At 36.2% G+C, this 22,809-nt stretch overlaps 1 protein-coding gene across 4 annotated transcripts in view; it reads right to left on the bottom strand.

The window, feature by feature from the left end:
- Nucleotides 1-22,809, bottom strand: part of NPNT (nephronectin) — a 77,211-nt gene that overhangs the window by 48,032 nt on the left and 6,370 nt on the right. For 2 of the 4 annotated variants that reach the window (XM_030915893.1, XM_010371560.2), the window contains exon 3: nucleotides 12,147-12,197. The exons of the other annotated variants lie outside the window; for them this stretch is intronic. In XM_030915893.1, coding sequence (XP_030771753.1) covers nucleotides 12,147-12,197 — 51 coding nt within the window. The remainder of the gene's footprint in view (nucleotides 1-12,146; nucleotides 12,198-22,809) is intronic. 4 annotated transcript variants of the gene reach the window in all.

Raw genomic sequence — 22,809 nt, 5'->3', positions numbered from 1 at the left:
ACCATGAGACGATCTTGAGAATGGAAAGAGGGTACAGCAAGAAGTCATAATATTAACCCTAAATCACCATCCTAGCAATTTAGGGCACTGTTCTTTGTGTCACATTACTTGTAGCTAAATACAATTCCTGACTTTCCTTGATCACTAGGCGGTGGAATCTGGACTTCGTCTGTGTTTATTATCAAGCCAGCAAAGGCTTCCTTTTGATACAAATTTAGGATAGAAGTGTTATGAGTAGATCCTAGTACAGAAATAAAACTTGTCAAATTTATTGTATACCTACAATACCATATACTCAGGGGAATGTAAAAAAAGAAACTATTTCTACATCTAAGTAAATAGTAAGTAAATTTCTACATCTAGATTAGAAAGTGCATAACCATTTCAAAACTGAGAAAAGTAATTCCCAACCTCTGTATAAACTGTCCCACCTTCCAATAACACACTCCACTGTAATGTGAGCTCTCAGGAGTCAGCAAAAACCAACCTTTTCAGCAAACTGCATTACTCTGTGAATAGCAGGTCATCCCTTCCTTCTCAAAAAAATAAAAAAGGATAAATGATCTATTTTCAGTGGTCTTCAAAAGAATTAAAAATAGAGTATATTCTTGTTTGGAGTAAACAACGTGCCTGCTGGTGCTACTGGCTATCAGAAAAGGCAGCATTGCTTCTCTGACCTTCGTGTGGATCAGGAACAAGAAGTTTGGGCCGTATTTGATGGTCTACTATCACTAGCATCCAAATAGGGTTTAGCAACTTAATAAAGCTTAAATAAAGTCCAGGTAAAAATCACAGATAATCAACAAATGATAGACATTTCCCCCCAAAATCAGTTGCCAGAATTAAGTCCAAATGGGCAATCACACTCAAAATTTGCTCTCTTAACATTCCTGTAGCATAATCTCCAAAGTGCCCTCAAAATAACCTCTAAGTCATTGTTTTAACTAGAAAAAGAACTGGCAAAACAAACATAGCTATTTAATGTCACATGTCCAAGCCTCTTCTGTTTGATCACAATCTAAAATTTTAGTCTTAAAAATCCATCCTCGGAGTTCGTGACCAGCCTGGCCAACGTGGTGAAACCCTATCTCTACCAAAAAACTAGCCAGGTGTGGTGGTGGGTGCCTGTAACCCCAGCTACTTGAGGCTGAGGCAGGAGAATAATTTGAACCTGGGAGGTGGAGGTTGCAGTGAGCTGAGACTGTGCCACTGCACTCCAGCTTGGGCAACAGAGTGAGACTTGGTCTCAAAAATAAAAAATAAAAATAAAAAAAATCCATCCTAACTGATGTAACTGGGTCTCTGAGAGTTGGACAATAGTTTCTAACTCTAACATAAGCAGTGAATTATCAAATAAGTTATGAGAGGCCGGGCGCGGTGGCTCAAGCCTGTAATCCCAGCACTTTGGGAGGCCGAGACGGGCGGATCACGAGGTCAGGAGATCGAGACCCTCCTGGCTAACACGGTGAAACCCCGTCTCTACTAAAAAATACAAAAAACTAGCCGGGCGAGGTGGCGGGCGCCTGTAGTCCCAGCTACTCAGGAGGCTGAGGCCGGAGAATGGCGTAAACCCGGGAGGGGAGCTTGCAGTGAGCTGAGATCCGGCCACTGCACTCCAGCCTGGGCGACAGAGCGAGACTCCGTCTCAAAACAATAAAAATAAAAAATAAAAATAAAAAGAAAAATAAGTTATGAGAAAATTAAACTCCCACAACAATCCTATAATGTTTCTTATGTAAGGTAATAGTGCCGGGAGTAAAGTGCCAACATTTGAAAACTAAGGATATGTTGAGATGCCCAAGGAGATGGGGGCTCTGAAAAGTAACAAGGGAAAAGCCAATCCAAACTCAATGGTAGTTAGTAACTTGAGAAGGATTTTCTCAATATAAATAAGATTATCTTTAGAATTCCAAGAATCATTTGTAATTTTTTCAATCTACATCATGTTATTATGCAGACATGGCACCACTAAAAGCAGAACGAAAAACCTTGTCCTCCAGGTTATGTTCACAGAACAAAAGGGGGCAGAGAAACATGCAAGGGCAGGGCAGAAGAATAAATAGATATGAAACTGGAAGACTTCACAAAGCTGTTATTATACCGAACAAGCTTCATCGAATTCAGATATGGACAAATTCATTTGAGGAGAACAAGAAAATATGATAAGGAATGACTTTTTCAAATGGTAATTGGCCTTGGAAGAGGGGAAGTTGCTGAAAGCAATATGAAACAACTCACTGCTATATTAATAGGACCTGGGTGGAATGGAGGGAAATTTTACAGTGGTCCACTGAAAAGTGCCCTGAGCCATTGCATAACATGTACAGAACAAAACTTAGATGAAAGAATCCTACTGTCCAAGATCCCCAGGGGAAAACATCTTTCCAGCTTTCCTAATACCCTGTACTATAGTGTCAATTATCTGATGGTCAAATCTAAATTCCTGCTGCAGTAAAAGCTGAATAACAATGCCTCTGATTGTTATCACTATAAGACATATTAAATGCCCTCATGAATACAGAACTCTAAACCATTTTATATGACTGACTGAATTTATCCTCATGATATCCATATAAGGCAGGAGAGAGGAACACTATCTTCATTTTACAAGTAAACAAGTAAAAATGCAAAAGATTAAGTGACTTGACCAATTTCAGGAAAAAATGTCTTATCCCAGTTCCATGCTCAATCCACTACGTCTTCTGGTGGTCAGAAAAAGACCAGAAAGTCCAGCATTTTGAGTGCATTTGATTATAACAAAATACTAAGCAAGAAAGGATGAGAGGGGTAGAGAATGTTAATAATGATTAAAAACATAAAAGTAAGTAACATTTACATAACTTAAATACTTCTTAAAAGGAGGGAAAAGTTGCAGTTAAGACCACAATCTATAACTTAGGAAAACTAAAGTAACTCTGCCAGAATATTTGAAAAGAAAATAATTTCATTACCCTGTTGCTTGTTTTATGTAGATGCTGGATTCTGAACCATTGAGGCAGCATATTATTGTTATCTCTGTTGAAGTATTGCTATTATTTTTGTTGCTGTTTGCTCTGGGCTTCACATTTTATTTAACATCATTGCAATTAAGAACTTAACCACAAACCATAGTCAAATACCAATGTCAATTACTCAATGATAATTTGGAACATAAAGTTAAATGAAGTGTCCAGTCTTTATAATGTTGTCTCCCAAGAGCTGTCAATAACTCATTTTATTTTTGTGTCTGGGAACATCCAATTCAGACACATTTATCAAGTATCTATTTGATCTCTCACTATTTAAATTCCTGAAGTGTCCCCCCCAAAATAAGTGGCAGCATCTGCATATGTGCATCTCAAGCTAAGTTTTATTTGTCATAATTAAGCACTTTCCCTTTTCACTTAAAGAAATTCTCTGAGCACTATTGTTGTTTTCAGGTAACTAGAAATTTTAACTTTCTCTTTCTGTTTTCATTGTGCTAGAGTGGAATTTAGATTAATGCCAAATACGACTTTAAGAACACATAAGAAAGTGTTACTATTTATTTGGAAATTTTTTTTGTTTTTTTTTTTTTGTTTTTTTTTTTTAGTAGAGTAACAGTAGCAATGCCCACAGCTAGCACCTGGATCTTTGCTTCTAAATATTGCATTCCCTAATAATGAGGAATGAGGGCTAGGGGAGGGAGGCTAGAATACGTTTTCTGTTGCAAAAAGCAATTAAGTACTCAAAGAATGGTAGAGACATGTGAAAAGAATAGGAGCTGGCTTGGAGGAGTTCCACTGACTAGATTTGGGATTGTTTGAGCATCAAGAAGAATAATAGTAGTTACTGATAACAATTGAATAAAAAAAGAATCTATGGTTCTGAAGTGATTCTAAAAAAGAAGACAAGTGAGCTTCTCTTCAAAGAAGAATACCTACAAACATGTAGAAGGAATGGCAAAACTTGAAAAACAGAACTTTACAATCACCATTGAAATAATTAATTAGAGGAAAGATTATCCATAGATGTTAAAACTTTCACCAAGTGAAAGTTTGTTGGGGAACAGGATATTGAAACAGTGTGAATGTATTACCCCAAGGTTACTTACTAATTATGAAGAAAAAAAGGTGTCTTTCAGTAGAGAAATCTGATGGATACTACTTCATCAAGTGATCAAACTTAGTATCACCAATAGTAGGACAAACTGACATGTGCAAAAGGAATATCATAACATACCATCATCTATATAACATTCTTACAGATAAATTTAGTTCTGATCTAATGATGCAGAAACAACAGACAAATTTAGATGACGGTGGATTCTACCAAGCAATTGATATGGACTCTTCAAAAATATCATTGTCAAGAAGCAAACAAACAAAAGCAGTAGAATTGTTTTAAAGAAATTAAAGGGGCATGTCAACTAAATGCAGTGTTGGATTTGTAATTCGATCTGGACCAAAAAGAAAAAAATCCATAAAAACCATTATTGGGACAATTAGGGAAATCTAAATATGGATTGTTTATTACATAGTATTCTATCAATACTAAATGTTTCAAGTGTGAAATGATATTGTGGTTTGTAAGTAAATGTCTTTGCTCTCTGGAGATGAACATTGAAGTGTTTAGGCATGAAGTGTCATTATGTCTGTAAGTTACTTAAAAATGGCTGAGGGAGAAAGAGAGAAGGGTCAGGTGGGGAAGGAAGAGAGAGAAAGAAAATGTGTAAAACATTAACAATAAGGATATATGGGTATTTACTGTTCCTATTGCTTCAACTCTTCTGTGGATTTAAAAAAATTTTAATACAAAACATGGAAGAAATATATAAAAAGGAGTACAATAACATGAATATACTGACAACCGTTATTTAACTTGTGAGTAGTTGTTGACTTTTCAATGTAATTTAGAGAAAGGTTTACAAGTATAGATGCTGGAGTTAGACTGCTGGGATCCCAGCTCTACCACTCAGGAAATGTGCGACCTATACAGATTACCCAGCTTCTCTCTGCTCTCATTGTCATTTTTAATTTAAAAAACAGTAAATTCACAAGATTCATAGAGAGCTTACTCACAGGTTTATTGGGAGTATTAAATGAGAAAACCCAAATAAAGTACTTAAAACAGTACCCATCTCATTATTAAGAGCTCAATAAAATGCTAATTATGATAAGGATTATAAGTATGACAAGGAGGAAATGCCCCAGTATCTAAGACACTATATTAAAAATTGGGGTATAAAAATTAATAGGAGAGCAAGTTCTCATTCTCAAGCACATAAGTCCAATAAGGAGAAACAGAAGTAAGCAAAGATGTCCTGATAACAGATGCATGTTAAGGACACAGAAGAGGCAGTGATTAATTACATAGGTTTAGGAAAGTCAAAAAGGTTTGAAAAAGATGTAGTGCTAAAAAAATTCTTTCAAAAAGGAAATTTAATAGATATCTGAAAGATACATAAAAGGTATCTTTCATAGTGTAAGAATTCACAGAATATAATGAAACACATTACAGTATTTCTTTTATTTGAAAATTATCATATTTTAAAGATCTGATACTGTAATTTTGAGCAGGTTTGCTAAGGAATCATCACAAAGGGCCAGAAAATTTTAATGTAACTATCATCACCTCTTTAAGCAACCAAAGTCTCTGTGTTTAAAAGAGTCACTGATACATGAGTTGAAGTATACATTAATTATTTTTAAAATTAAATCAATTTTGTTATTGGGTCTTGACTAATATGATGTTAGATTTGTCAGTTTGACCTTCGGTGTTTTTAGTTTGCTTATTTGTTTTCTAAAGAAAATGATAATTATTCCAAATTTATCTGATGCAGAACCTTAAACAGAAATTTGAAAACAACTTAAATGTCCATCAATAAGGGAGTGGTCATGGAAGTGATGGCACAACCGTCTTTCTGTGTCAAACATTGTGGACTTCAATTCAGGCCTGAACTGTTGCTAGAGGGACCTCCCTAACCCATGATTTCGGCATGCCATTCTGCTCCTTATACTCATTCACTGGCTCCTCGTCATGTTCATTTAGCTCATTATACTATTTCAAACACTCAGCATGGCATTCAGTACCACATTTCATGATGTGACCCTTGCCTATCCCACTGGCCTCATTTCCAATCACATTCATAAATATAGCAGCTAATTGCAGTTCTTAGAAATACACGAGAGTCCAGGAAATGGCATATTTGGGGGCCTTGAAAAGAGAAGAACTTGCCAAAATGTATACTATTTGTAGGTGAAATCTAGTAGAGATAATTTCTTGGGCTTGTCTTCCTAGCTTCAGGACAGCAACAGAGGAATAAAAAAGTCCAATCTGAGACTCCTTATGAAAACATCCAGGGAGGCAACTTAAGAAGGCCTGTATAGAAATTTACACTCTTTCCGCTCTTATGTAAATAATCAGGTCAAAACGACTAAGACTGGTAGCCTTATTTTGTGACCAAATAAAAACATCGTTCTATGAAAAAAAAAAAAAGAAATACACTCGAGTACCTCCACACTTTCACATGGAATGCCATTTTCCCCCTTGTCTGCTACACTAATATCTAGAGAGGCTTCACCTGTTAGTTTGACCATTATCACCCCCAAGATTTTCACCCCTCATGCTGAGTTTGTACCCTCTTCAGTGCTTTCATAAGCCTTTGTGCATACTTCTATCATAAATTATATGTATATACAGGTTTACTTTTAAATATATATATCTTACACCATATTTTCAGAGTTGTTTTTCTTATCTAGCTCCCTCACTAGACTTTGAGCTCTTTAAATGCACAGCACCTGCTCTGAAGTAGTGTACAGTCTCCTGACAAAGACAGACATGACAGGTGTACAAGGTGTTAAAAGAATAAAGAAGAAGGAATTTCTCTGCAGGGAGGCAGGTATAGGAAAGATACGAGGAAAAACTTTCAAGAGGAAATGTGAGCTGAATTTTAAAGGATAAGTAGAAATTCACCACGGGAATGGGTGAAGGACCTTTGACTCAGACTGAGCAGCATAAGAAAAGCCAACAGGCATGAAGCAGCAGAAGTCTGGAAATGCAAGGGCAGTCTACTGCGACTGGGCCCACAACAAGAAACAGTCCTCCACAGATAAGGCAATGTCAGCCTGAAAAGGCTTCTACTCAAATAATCAAGATTCTACCCATAGTTGTGAACAGCCGATGGTCTGTAAGCAGTAGATGGCACAATCAGATTACCTTTATATGTTTTCAAGCACATCAATTGATTTCTTTTTAGAACCTTAAGCAAGAGAGATCTATGATATGTAATAAGGTCATAAGGTAGGGAGACAAATACATTCATTTTCTCATTAAACTGTTTCCTGAAAACCACAATATGTTTATTAAGATTACACCTTGTTCATCTTTTTAAATCCCTTTTATTAATAAATAGAAATGACTAGCTCTTACACCTTCAAAAGTGTACTGAACTGAACTGGACGAGACATTGCAGAAGCTGTTACACTGGTGTAAAGATGTATAAGACAGAGTCTCCACCTTCATGAAACTAATAGTCTAGCAGACAAATAATATAGATCCATAAATAACCACAATATAGGGCAATGTGAGATATGCTTCATGCAGGTGTTATATGTAGAGGAAGTATAGAAGATTTGCTGCTGTGAAAATCCGGAAAACAGACTGGAGAAAAGTGGCATTTAGGCTAGGACTTGAGGCAGGGCTCATTTTTAATACATTGTATTAGGACAGAATACGAACTTAAAAAATAAATGTGCTTGGCTGGGTACAGTGGCCCACGCCTATAATCTCAGTACTTCGGAAGGCCGAGGTGGGTGGATTGCTTGAGCTCAGGAGTTCAAGACCAGCCTGGGCAATATTGCAAAACCCTGTCTCTACTGAAAAAAAAAAAAGCCCCAAAATTATATGGGCATGGTGGTGCATGCCTATAATCCCAGCCACTTGGGTGGCTGAGGCAGGAGAGTCCACTGAACCCGGCAGGCAGAGGCTGCAGGGAGCTGAGATCGCACCACTGCACTCCAACCTCGGTGACAGAGTGAGACTATGTCTCCAAAAAAAAAAAAAAAAGTACTCATTCATTATTAACAATGACTCACTTTTAGTCAAACATTTTCTTATAGTTAGGAGTTGTGGTGAGGTAAACCAAAAAAAGGCAACCAAAAGAGGGAAAAAAAGAAAATATGTTTGTAGAGGATGACTTTTTTTCAGCCCTTGATATAAACAAATGATGAATTATTAGTTGCTTACAACTGCAGGCCAAAATGGTAAACTGGAAAGTTTTTTTTCAAGAACGTAAAACTATTAGATAACATTTCAGCAGATGTGGATTTTTACCTATCCCACATTCTTCTTCTACGGTTTAAAGCTGTTCCTCCATGGAGATACTTGTGGCAATAATCAATGTTGACTGAAATTGACAAAGGAAAAGGAAGGAAGGTTTGAGAAGGAGAATAGTGGAAAGAAATAAAATCATAGCCTGTGTTCTGTTCAGATCTCACCCTGCAATCCAAGCACATATCAAATCTCTCTACTTCAAAGTCTCACAAGCACTTCAAACTGAACACATCCAAAATTGAGATCATTATCTGCACCTTCTCCTGTGTTCTCTAGCTCACCAAATGATGTCCCAGAGACTTGGGAGTCATCTTGATTACCTCTTCTTCACCTTTCACGACCAGCATTACAGATACTGCAGCCACCATGTGACTGAATGTGAATGTGAATGTGAATATAAGCCAGTTGCTGAGTCAAATGCTTTGGGTTTCCTCATTTGATCCTCATAAAATATCCTGAACTGTTATCTATATTTTATCAAAAAAGAAGCTGTAGCTCAGACTGTTAAGTTTCTCAAAAACACAATTTGTGGTGGCAGCAAGTCTGCCTGCCAGCCCATGTGCCCCACCGCTGCCCTAACACTGTGTGCCTGTCCATCCTTTTTTTTTTTTTTTTTTTTTTTTAAGTATTTTTCAATCCCTCTCCTTCTCTTTGTTCCCACCACCACTACTTAAAATGAAGCCTAATTTCTCACCAGGTTGACTTCCTACAGGTCCCAGGCATTTGCACTAAAGGAAATGAGCCCCACAGGGAAATGAAGCACATGCTTCTTCCAAATGGGCCAGCTACTGAAGAGGTCACAGCTGATAGACGCCTCGCAGCAATGCAGACCTACTGAGTTTTCAACCAACTCTTATATATCCATGTCTCCTGTGAAACACTGACAACTACATGAATTTCAAAAAATGTTAAAACACTCCAAGCAAAATTAAATTCACCGGAGTGCTAGATCTGATCCATTAGTACCAGGTATCCTCTGAAATATTATGTAATTTATCTGCCTAAAATCTTTACAGTGTTCCTCTACAATTTTGTGATTAAGGCAAATGTGTTTAATATGATATCAAAAGCCTTCCAGGAGTCAGCCCTTTCCTACTTCTCCCACTGCATCTCTCATCAGATGCCCTTCATACATATATCCCACATATGCTGGGTTGAGATTCTTACAGTTCTCGGAATGTGCTCCTCCCTCTGGCTCCTGAGTTTTAAATGCATTTTTCTGTGTGCCCAGGATACTCTTCACATGACTGATTTATCCCTTGGGATTCAGCTGGGCCATCACCACTCCATCACTGCTGGTCTGGGCTACTGCCCCCTAAGACATGTTCTCACAGAATCCTATACCAAAACATGCCTCTTATTCAGTATTGCCTTCCTCTGTGGGCTTTCAGTACTGATCATGAGTGACGTGAATGCCTAGAGCTTCATTTTACTGGGATGATATCTGCAGTAGTTGGTCCTGGATCATGCAGGTAATAGCTGGCTCTCTCTCTCCATTCTCTCTCTCTATATATAATATATTATAATAATATATAAATAATATACTTATATATTTAATATTTAAATATATACTTATATATTATATTAATTATATTTATTATAAATATATTATATTATATTAAATATATAATATATAAATAATATATATTATATATTATAATCTGTATTATATATACATAAGATAATATATAATATATATTTTATATATATATATAGAGAGAGAGAGAGAGAGAGAGAATGGAGAGAGCCAGCTATTACCTGCATGATCCAGGACCAACTACTGCAGCTATCATCCCAGTAAAATGAAGCTCTAGGCATTCACATCACTCACTATCAGTATATACTGATACTATATATAGATAGATAGATAGATAGATACTATATATATGGTATCAACTGAATACCATTGAGTCCATGAAGTCTTCCTTGATCCTCCTCAGCAGAAAATGATTCTTTCCCTGAACTCCCTCAAATCTTTATCCCTAACTTACTCCTATTTAAGAATCATAGAAGGAATAAGAGCCAATCATCTTACTAAATTGAGCTGCTTGAAAGTAAGGGTCCCTGTTGTATTCACCTTTGTATCTTCCCAGCACCTAACTTAGCTCTTTACCTCTAGTAAGCTCTCGAATAATTACCAGATAAATCACAGGAACTCTAAATGCTAATGTTCCACAAATCAATTCCATCTCCCTTCAATTCATTTCCCAAGTGCAAACACTGTTAGATAATCACAACTGTTCCACTCGGAGGTTTATGGATGGATATTATTAGAGAAATGGGAAAAAAACAGTTCAGAAGCACAGACAGCTATCCCATGAAAGTTTTTATTTTAGAAATGAATAACTGAATACTTTTTCTACTTCCAATTGATTATTTCCAAAAGATGATTATGGTAAACAAAACCATTTGATAACATGCTATACTATCTGTCCTAAGATGGATCTTAGAAAAACTCGGCTCCGAATTCTCCATTTGTATTGTATATATTGAGCACACACTAATAATAGCAAACATCTGTCAAGAACTGTGGAAGGCACCCTCCTTATAACCAGTAAGAATCTTGCAAAGTTAGATTTAAAGATTACAACATTGCAGCTCAGAAAAGTTAAAATGTCTAGTTTCTCACAGGTGGTAAGTCATAGGAACAGTTCCTGAACCCAGATGTTGGTGACCAAGCATACATTCTACTCTTTCCTTGGCATTGCCTCCCTAACATAAGCCATAGCTCTACTAGTCAATCTTATAATTGCTAGTAACTTTAAGATACATATGCTTTAAGTCTCCCTGAACAAAGGCATTTCTGGACTTTTATTTCCAGTACTATCAATTTTGTTCCCAAATATCTTCTTATTAAAATTCTGCCTTAAAAACATTTTTCATGACATGTGATAGTTTGTTCAATCAGTTTAAAGAACATTGCCAGGCCGGGTGCAGTGGTTCATGCCTGTAACCCCAGCACTTTGGGAGGCCGAGGCCGGCAGATCACCTGAGGTCAGGAGTTCAAGACCAGCCTGGCCAACATGGCAAAACCCTATCTCCACTAAAAATAAAAAATTAGCTAGGCATTGTGGTGGGCACCTGTAATCCAGCTACTCAGGAGCCTGAGGCAGGAGAATCGCTTGAACCTAAGAGGCAGAGTTTGCAGTGAGCCAAGATCATGCCAGTGCACTCCAGCTTGGGCAACAGAGCAAGACTCTGTCTCAAACAAACAAACAAAAAGAACATTGTCTTCTTAGAACCAATTCCATTAAACATTACGATTCCACATATTTCACCAAAGTTTTTCACTAAAGTGTCATAGGGTGATAAGTGACATCATTTACTGCCAAAAATATATTAAACAAGGAACCCTTTATGTACCTAAAACAAGAGCATAAATGCCCACAGGTGCTATTATAACTGTTTACATATGTCATGCAATAAAAATATTTCTTACCTGAGTTGTTCCATGGAGAATTAATGAATATGAAATACAATTCCCTCAGGTTAATGATAGGCTGGTGTTAGTAATTTCATTTGGTGGACTTTGTTTTTATATTTGCTTCTTTAAGTATTAAAAACATAAACTGTCCTTTAGGTTAGAATGGAGGTCAATTTATTAGATTCATAAAACAAAAGAAAGGAATTATCAACTGAAAGGGAAAAGTTTAATGTAATAACTGAATTAAAATTAACTTACTATAATTATGTATGGAATAAACACATCTCTAAGAAACATATAGTTTTCCTAAAGAGAAGCAACTCAAAAACACAACTAATGTTTTGTTTGTAGCTTTGTAAAATTATTTAGAAGGTATGCCTTTCAAGACATAGATTAGCCAAAATTATTTCAAGAAATATGTTCATCTAACCTTTGAGCTGGCACCTTATCCTGGCTATTCTCTGCCTTAAGACGTAGAAAGCTGCAAAACAAATGTCCAAAAAAAGAAATTCCAGATCTTTTCTCTGTAAGGAGGCTGGACTTGGGTATTTATCAACTTGTTACATTCCCGGAGACTTACACATATTCAACTTTCAGTGCTTTTCTGAAACAAAAAAAAAAATCTAGGACATGTTTAAAATAGTAATATTTTAGTCACCATTTTGTTATAAAAAAACATTTCATAACAAAAATATTAACCAATAATTGAAGTTATGCTATTCTTCTATAGTCCAAATTCTAAATTAAAATATTTCAGACCTTTTATGATGCTGTACTTTCAAATCCAATTTTTCATTTCCAGAATATTAAGTTCTGATTCCTAGAGACAGTATCCTTTTATTTAAATGGGAGTTGGAAAACACATGTGAAAAAATTTAAACTTTTGATCAATTAGTAAGAAAGGCTAATAGTTTTAAAATTGATACATTTTTACTTACCTGTTTCTTACATACTGTATGTTCCCTTGTCTCTCCAACTTTGGGGAGGAAATATAAATTTTTTTCTTCCCTTCCACAGCATTTTCTTCTTGCATGGCTGCTTTGGTTGTCAATAGCAACAAGAATTACCATGAAAGCACAGCCATTTAATTCGAACATACATAAATAACCCAGTTTGATGAAAGTAAAGGGAAGAAACTTGAAATGGTACTAATAATGGTCAGTGTTTGATCAACCTAGAGATTTTAGAGGTAAAAATGGGATAATTTTATTTTTCTCTTCTAATTAATGCCTTTAAAGGATTAACTAGCCACTGTAATTTACAATTATATATTTATTTGTATAATTTGTATAATTTAAAATTAGGTGAATGGGGCCTTCTTTTGGGTAACACAAGAAGAAAAAAATTCTAAGTCTAATTTGACTTAATTGAAGCAGTAATTTAACTATTGATCCAGAATGATTGCTATGTATTTTTAAATACACATATTACATTTGCTTGCTAGACTTTTTTTTTTTCATATTGGTCAGGTTTCTACTGTTAATTTGAAAAGAACTCACCATATCTTGATGTTGACACACTCCTTAAATAGAATAATCAAATGCATCAGGTACAATCTAAGCAATCAGCTGAAATCAAAGTGTAAATAGCAAATTACATTCTGGATCACACATGTTATGACTATGGTTATATATGAAAAAGAAAAAATATAAAAGGATACCGTTTCTTTAATATTATTTAATTGCCAATTTTGAATCATCAAATTTATAAGGAAAAATACTTTATTGTAAGCAAAGGTAAAACAACTTAATAAAGAATAGCAAACATCATTATGTTCTAACTAGTTGTATTAGTACCAAATAGCCAAACAGTTTTGTATAGTTTATTTTATCCTTGTAGTATCTTAAGGTTGGGTCATATTTTTCCTACTTACCATAAGTTAGTCTTGAAATACCTAGATTTAGTAAGTTTTATGGTATCAATATATAACTGACTTCAAGATAAAATTTTAGCCAATATCCTATATTTTTTAATTTGCATTTTAAAACTACACAAAACTGCATTTTATGTCAAAGCAATGTTAAATCTGGAATAGATTACTTCTAGGAAGTTTCTGGGATCTATTGTCTATTGAAGGATAAGGAAATTTTTATACGCAACCATCACAACAATTTTTATGAAAGTTGCCAGAAATAAATGCCCTACATATTTTTTTCTTTTTGCAGTATAAACCCCACTAAAAGATTCACTAAAATAGGATTCATTCATAGCACATAATACTGAAAAATCTGTCTCATTTTCTCTTGATAATCTATTGCTCTATAGCCATCATAAAATGGCCACAGTAGCAAATACAAGCAATATTTCAGCAAAGCTACTCAGCTAGCTTAGAACTCTAGAACTCTCTCTGGCAATTTGCCTAAGAACCCTTGCTTCAGTTCATCTGAAGGTTCTTTACTTTACTATATGTGGTTGAAATTAATAAGCACTCTGATGATTTTATGAAACTGTGACTCATAAACCAGAGAAACTAAACTATTTGGGGATTATGTTTCTTGCTTGCTAAACACAGGTTTATGGGTTTGGAGCCAGTCCTGAACTTTGGACAGTGTTAGGAAAACCCAGGATAAGAAACCTTAAAGAACTGAGACTTTCTTTTTTTTTTTTTAATCCAAAGGTATGCCCATCTTCTAACGTATAGTTTCATTTACTGTAAAGAATTATAAAATGTCTAAATATTAGGCCAAGTATAAACTTTGGAAAAGAAATAATAAAATGCTACAGGCTAAGACTGCTGATGTGGTTACCACATGACTCAGACTGGAGGCATACAGCCCCTAAAGCAAGCAGCACAGCATGACACATGCACTTTGTTAAAGGTGATAAATGCCAGGTGCATGCATAAAAGGGAAAGGTCCTCCCTGACACAATGTACTTCTGCCTCCCAACCTTAATCATCACCTAGAAAAAGCAATAGCTCTAAAAAGGTCTCCATACCCCAATCTTAATTTTCATGCTATATTTTTCATTGTCAAAAACATTGACATTAGCCTGCAAACTCTTCACAGACAACTACCTAACTCTGTACATTTATAACACCAACATCCAAGACAACAACAGACCCTATGGACAACAAATTAAGTAGCAATGTGGATGATCCCAACTTTCAGTACACTAGTTTAGAACTATTAAAGATATAAAAAAATTCTGCACACCTCAACACAAGATTTAAGAACACAACATTTAGCAAACCTACACATTATTTCTTCATAATTTTATACTTTTCTCCCAAAAGGCAATTGTTTCAAAAATCACTTCTGCCTTAGTTAGGAAATGAAACTATACATCAGAATGTCTTAATTCTTGGCCATACATAGACACCAAGACGCAATCTTCTAATTCTTCAGTGATGTAAAAACTCAACTCAAGAGACAAGGGACCCTGAAACCACCATTATCTATGTCAAACATCATAAAATATTTCTATAATCATGTAAACTTGAAATAATCTATTACCATAGTTAGTATACACAATGTAAAATCAACTCTAAACACCCAAATACACTAAAAAATATAAATAAACATAAACTGTGATTTGTGTTTTTCTATTATCAACGGCTTTGCTATTTGTTGGTATGTAAATATTTTGCAGATAATTACCAAGTACCTATAAAATCTTAACACAAAAATAAAATAGAGGCACTAAACACTTTGGAACATTATTTTGGTGGGAAGTTTATGTTTGGAAAGTCCATCCATGGAGTTTCTGAAATTCAGCAACACAAACCTTTGACCATTTAGGAGCTTTCCTTAGAAACTGAATTTAAGAACTTTGATTTATGAAAATAAAGCTAGTCCAGGCACGGTGGTTCACGCCTGTAATGCCAGCACTTTGGGAGGCTGAGGCGGGCAGATCACGAGGTCAGGAGATCGAGACCATCCTGGCTAACATGGTAAAACCCCGTCTCTGCTAAAAATGCAAAAAAATTAGTCAGGTGTGGTGGCAGGTGCCTGTAGTCCCAACTACTCGGGAGGCTGAGGAGGGAGAATCACTTGAACCCAGGAGGCAGAGGTGGCAGTGAGCTGAGATTGCACCACTGCACTCCAGCATGGGTGACAGAGGGAGACACCGTCTCAAAAAAAAAAAAAAAAAAAAAAAGGCAAAAGGTTTTCAAAAATCAACATGGTTTTTGGCAAAGTAAGCATAAATCCAAAATTCCTAGCTGTGTTTTCCTTTTGTGTATATTATCACAAATTTAAACAGTGATGACATATTTCCCAACATTTCAGAGTAAGTGAATAACATTTACAAAAGGCAACCCTAACTTTGTGATCTGATGATGTTATATCAAAGTAATGTCAGTTCTGGAGAATTTATATTATTAATCTATAGAATGGTTAAAAAGATATTGATCAAATGAAGTGTTTGGTTTTAAAATTTAGTTAAATCTTGACTCTCAACATGCAAATAACCCATGCCAAATCCTTATTCTCAAATTTGCACTCCCTTGGCATCTAGTAACTACCAAAGCTAACGTATGGCAGAAAATGAAGGCTTCTAATAAAATATGATCAGAATAAAACTGTCTGTTCTCCAAAACAACACCTATATTCTAAAGCTAATAAATCACTTTGATTATTCATATCTCTTTCCTCCCATCAGAGTTAAGAATAACAGGTTGATTTAACAGTATTTCAGCAGGCTAAGTTTAAACTAAACTTCTTCAGAAAATTTGTAAAATAATATAGAATGAAAAAATAGATGTCGCTATTTTACCACACATCATAATGCTTTTTCATGTCTGGCCTGTAATATACTCCTTCATTCTGGCTTTATTAGAAATTTTGTTAGGAATTCTATTATGGCCATAACTGTGTCTTTAATTATGTATCAGTAGCAATAAAATCAGAAAACTTAAAAAGAAGTCTTAGTGAATTAAAATAAAAAGTTTATTTGTATTTGATATTACTTAATTATTTACCTTATAACATACCAATTTTTAAATAACTGGTGTATTTTGCACCCCAATTTGCCCTGGCATGTTCCCAAGGATGTACCATCAATATGCTACTAGTATTTTTCAATGGTTGTAGTTGGTGATTGATATCACTTCGAATTTTTTTCAAGCCAAATTATCTTGGCTACATTTTACTATCTTTGAGGACTGATCATTTGTTTGTTCCCGTGAAGACAGAAAACCTTGACTCTGGCAGTGCTAACTTTGTCAGCTCGCCGCCACGTTGATATAGGGTGACAATTCAGACAGGCAGATTCTTGGTTCACGCTAGTCTCTGCAGAAAAGGCGTTTGAAGACCTTCTTTTTGTTACTCCCAAGGAGATGCGAACCTTACTGGATTGCTACCCTCTCAGAATATCATTGAGTCATCTTTTTTAAAATCACTATTTGCTTTTTTTTGGAGAGAGAAATTATCCTACGGCATATGTGCATCAGGATTTCAGGTTCTATTGCCTAGGGCTTCAAGAGTACATGAGAATCAGACCTTCCACACACCCCAGTGAAAAGATGACTTAGGTTTGGGTACGGGATGTTGATATGCAGAGTATTGCCTACAGACTCTGCTTTGAGTCTGTTCAGGTCTAAGCAACTTATATAAATAAACCCTTATAAATCCAGGTGAATTAAGAAAACAGTTGAGGTTACTTTGATTCCCTGGAACACCTATAGCAATCAGGAACTTTGGGGAAATAAGCACTGGTCAGGGATTCTGTTGTTCCTGGGCTCACTGGTCCATATCCATGTATCGGCATCAGTAGGGTAAATGATGCCTGGGAACAATGTTCATGCCTTTCCTCTTTATTCCAAGCCACACTTGGCATGGAAATGAATAAGTGTATAGCAAAATGGTGATGAATTTATATATTGCTATCCAATGGATACAAAATTGTTTTTAAAAAATCTCCCACTACTTTCTTTGCAGATCCTCCTTATACTGGAGCCTAGGCGGGGCCCTATCCATGCTCTATTCACAATGTCTCTGGATATCAACTCCATCAGTTGATTACTGATCTTCAAAATATATAGACTTAAAAAAGAAAGAAAAAATGAACTGGCCTTTAATCTGTTAAATAACACAGGGAACTTCAGAACACTGTTAGTGATTCTAACCTGAAATGATCTTGTCTATTCTGGAGCTGTCCATCCAAAGCCCTATACACTTCACCCATCACAGCTAGATATTCTGGGCTGGATCCAGCTGAACTGTCAGAAAGCTATGTACATAATGCTTCTTAAACTATGTATAGAACAGCTTTCCATGAACTGTACTTTTAGAGTAAGGTCCTCATCTTATGTTGACGGATATTCTATGAAACAGCTTTTCAAAAACCACCACTGGCTTCATGATAGGAATGTTGCTGTGGCCCCTTCCATTCCATCATTCACTACCACTCTGCAAAGGGCCACGTGAAAATCTTCCTTCAGAACTACATGAAGGAAAACCGTATTTCCTACCAAATAACTGGTTTGCTTTTTTCCTAACAAAGGACACAAATTAAATCAGCAACAACATCTTTTACCTTTGGCTACTAGAAGCTAATAACCAAATTGTAGTATGTATATGGGATCCTATGGCTTACATATCTGCATTTGAAAAACCCTCCACCTAATATTTCTATTTTACTCCCATTTTCCTCCATGTAGCCCCTATTTCCTTATTTAATTGTATGAATTCCTGGAAGCCACTTTATATACTTTCCCAAACAAGACAGGGCATAAACAAATAGAAATAAATCAATTTATTTTTTAAGGTATCTTCTAAGGAACCAAAAATAGAAGGTGATTGAACAGAAAGTTTCTACTCTGTAATATTAGCTATGATTGACTCTCCTTTACATTACATATTTAACATAAGAAAATTTGTAACAATAAAATGAAAGCTCTTCAATTATTATACTAATACAGAAATCAAATGTCTTTAGATATGTCCTCCATATCTAAAGGTACACAATAGTGATGATGATATATGCAGATACTGATTGCAGCATGTTATATAAAAACAAAATATTGAAAACCACTCAAAGGTACATAAATAGGGGATTTTTAAGTTAATTATGGTACATTCGTTCATGTAATGGCATACTGTATAGCCATTTAAAAGAACGAGTCAGGTTTAAATAACTGATGAGGACTGCTTTCCAAAATGTAGTGTTACATGAAAAAAAAATCAAGATATAGAAAATCGTTTGTACTTCATGCCATCATTATTGTAAAAGGGAAATTTTGCCAATGTTAAGAAATCTCTACAAGGATCAATAGGAAACAGTGGTAGCCTGTTGGAAGGTGGAACTAGGTGTCAGGAAAACAGCAAAGTTAGAAATACTTACCTTCACTGCCGTCTTGCTCTTAGTATGTGTCTTTTAATTTTTCACCTAACCATGCATTTCTTGCTTTTTTAAAAGGAGACAATTTAAGTATATAATTGGAATAAAGATTAGAATAACTAATAGAAAATATATGCCCCTATGGTTACACTACAAAAAGTATTTTGGTGCAAAAATGTCTTAATATTTCCTGAAAATATTTTTATCATAAAAGGTGTCCCCAAAATGGTATTCAGATCTCAGAATTCTACATATTCCTCCTTAATAGGTCATGGGTCTAGAAAAAAAAAAAAAAGCCCATACTATATACATAGGTATAAACATTATGGCTAACGGCTGGGCCTGGTGTCTCACGCCTGTAATCCCAGCACTTTGGGAGGCCAAGGTGGGTGGATTACCTGAAGTCAGGAGTTCAAGACCAGCCAGACCAACATGATGAAATCCTGTCTCTAAAAATACAAAAATTAGCTAGGTGTGGTGGTGCACACCTGTAATCCCAGCTACTCGAGAGAGAGTGAGGCAGAATTGCTTGAACCCAGGAGGCGCAGGTTGCAGTGAGCCGAGTTCCTGCCACTGCACTCCAGCCTGGGCAACAGAGTGAGACCCCGCCTCAAAGGAAAAAAAAAATATGGCTAAACTACAAAGATAACAAAATATCAATGAATTAAGTAATTCCTAAAGGAATGTGTGGATCTTTCTTACAAGTATATGATAGGCAGGAAGCCATTGGGAGACCCTGGCAAATGGACACAACTCACTCCATTCTCCTATCTTCAGCCCATTGCCTCTGCTCTGATGGGAAACAGATGATAAATGGGAGCAGATGGACATTCACTGAGTTGTCAGAGGGATTTCTTGGGAAAGAAAAGGGATCAGAGAATCCTAAAATCAAGGAAAGATCAGACTCTGGATATGGGATTGTTGGAGCCTTTGGGTCAGCATTGCCATTCAGGCTTTCCCCTTAAACTATCTTCTCTACTGAGTAAGAAGCCATTGGGCAATTGATAAAAATTACAAATGTATCTGCCATTTGACCACACATAAAAATTTATTCTGCAGAAACGCTGAGAACACACAAAACAACATTTTTAACATATGTTCAAAGTTTTTTTTATAATTGCTTGTGTTAGCAAAAGATTAGAATCGACACAAATGTTCATCAGTAAGAAACTTGCTAATAAATTACAGTATAGCCATACAATGGAATGCTGAGTCCATAAAAAAGTAAGGAGGCAGCCAGGCAAGATGGCTCATGCTTATAATCCCAGCACTTTGGGAGGCTGAGGTGGGCAGATCAGTTGAGCTCAGAGCTTGAGACCAGCCTGAGCAACATAGCAAAACTCAGTCTCTACAAAAAATACAAAAATTATCCAGGTGTGGTGGCTCATGCCTGTGGTCCCAGCTACTTGGGAGGCTGACGTGGGAGGATGGCTTGAGCCCAGGAGGTAAGGGCTCCAGTGAGCCAAGATTGTGCCACTGTACTCCAACCTGGGAGACAGAGCAAGACCCTGTCTCAAAAAAAAAAAAAAAAAAAAGTAAGGCGGTCTATAAAGAAAACCTTTCAACAGGTACAGTTAAGAAAAAGCAGCAGCATACAAAGCAGTGTATAGAGTATGCTTTCATTTGCACAAAACAAGTAGGTGGTAGGGGAGAGATCTATTGCAATTTACCCATAAGTAGGTAAAATATTTTTAAAAGTATACCAAAAACTGATCATGCTTGTCGCTCTGAGGAGGGATATTTGAGGAAATGAATACATTTTCTCCTACAAAATAAATTAATATTTTCCAAAGATTGGTGGAGAAATTTAAAACACTGCAGAAAATCAATGGGAAAGGGGCAAGAGTGTCTGCATGTCACAGTGGGAGGCAATAATGAGGATTAGGCCATCAGAATCCCTCTCCCTTGCCCTTCCATTTCCCCCGCGATGAAGGCCCATCCCTGTGATGCATATCTTCCCTTAGCCACTGAAAGACACTGCATAGAATCACTGAGCATCACTAATTATCATCTGGAAAGCATGCAGTGGATTGAACTAACTCAAAATGCAAAGAACATGAATTCTATAGATAAAAAGCAACAAAAAGAAATGCTGGAAGTTACACTTGTTACAGGAGGTGAGGGAGAAGCCACCTATATTTTTGAAAGCTTATCAAAAATTTCCACAAAGCAAACACAGTGTTGTTTCTGGCACCAGAAGTGCCTTCTTGGTCCCAGTGTGTATATGCGTGGGCAACTTCAAGCAGTATATCCCTGTGGCAGGTATTTGAGGACAGATCTAGTTGCTGAACTGGCAGAGAGGAGAGTGCTTCCCTTTAGTTGGCCTGGACTCCTAGCTTAAAAAGTACTAAAATTTCTAATCCATAAAGGTTAAGACCTGGCCAGATTAAGCTTATGAAGGCATCTCAGGAAATCAGTAGATCTTAATAGTATTACATAAGATCAGTTCTAATTGGGGAAAAGAATAAAAGAGCAAAGCACTTTCTTTGAAACTTAACTTTGAAGACTACACATACTAACAAATTACCTGTTTGAAAAGGTCAAGATTCTTCAATGCTGATCATACTTTGGAATCTGCATTCCAAGACCACTTGAAGTTACCCAAAGGTACATGATGTTCTTAAACAACCTTTCAAGGAAAGTAGCAGTTAAATATTCTTAATCAAAAACTTCACTTCCTAAGGATTTGTGGATTCAAGTTTAGTGTTGCAAGTAATCATAAAATTACCCATTGCTCTGCTTTTATTCCTACCCCCCCCCCCAAAAAAAACACCAGATTCTGCATTCTCACCTCAAAATTAGAGGAGGAAACTAATACACCAAGGACAATGAAGTGTACTTTGCTCTATTAGGCTGACCCCAGAATTCTGCTAGCAATCTTCAATATAGATGTAAACAGCACAATCCCCACCCCTTTTGAGAGCCCCTGCTGCTTCTTGGGTGCATACAGGTATAAAAATTGCTTTTTTTTTTTTTTTTTTTGAGACGGCGTCTTGCTCTGTCGCCCAGGCTGGAGTGCGGTGGTGCGATCTCGGCTCACTGCAAGCTCCGCCTCTCGGGTTCACGCCATTCTCCTGCCTCAGCCTCCCCAGTAGCTGGGACTACAGGCGCCCACCATCATGCCCAGCTAATTTTTTGTATTTTTAGTAGAGATGGGGTTTCACCGTGTAAGCCAGGATGGTCTTGATCTCTCCTGACCTTGTGATCCACCCGCCTCGGCCTCCCAAAGTGCTGGGATTACAGGGGTGAGCTACCGCGCCCGGCCTAAAAATTGCTTTACATTTTAAATACTAATTCATGTTCAATGGAAGCTGTCATAGTTGTTGACCTCAAATACAAAGGCATTTACTAGTATAACCTCTCTGTGGAGAGAACACTATGTGTGGTCTTCAAAACAAATTGTAACGTTCTAACCGCTCTAATTTTCTCTTGATTATTTTAAAGAGAGTATTCAAAATCCAAATAATCAAAGAAGTATTCAAAATCCAAATAATCAAAGAAATATATAATCTATATAGTTTTGTGATTATGGATAGGAAGTTAATGACCAGTATAGGGAGCAAAAATAAATCATGTTCCATTTATAAGACTGAGTATCTTAACCCAGATAGGAGTAAGAAATGAAATGCAAAATTTAAATATTTTATTTACTAAATCAAAATTCTCTCCTCAAAACTAGTAGCCATTTCATTTGAAACGCAGAAATAAATAATTCAATAATTTTTCATCATTTCCAGCATCCATAATCATTAGCCAGTAATATGTTATACAACTAAAATTACTTGATCACTCCAAAATAGCTTCAGAATGAA

The sequence above is a fragment of the Rhinopithecus roxellana genome, chromosome 2 (genome assembly GCF_007565055.1).
Source record: "Rhinopithecus roxellana isolate Shanxi Qingling chromosome 2, ASM756505v1, whole genome shotgun sequence".
NCBI lineage: Eukaryota > Metazoa > Chordata > Mammalia > Primates > Cercopithecidae > Rhinopithecus > Rhinopithecus roxellana.
The sequence above is the reverse complement of the archived record's forward strand: the minus strand, read 5'-3'. Positions and strand labels throughout refer to the sequence as shown.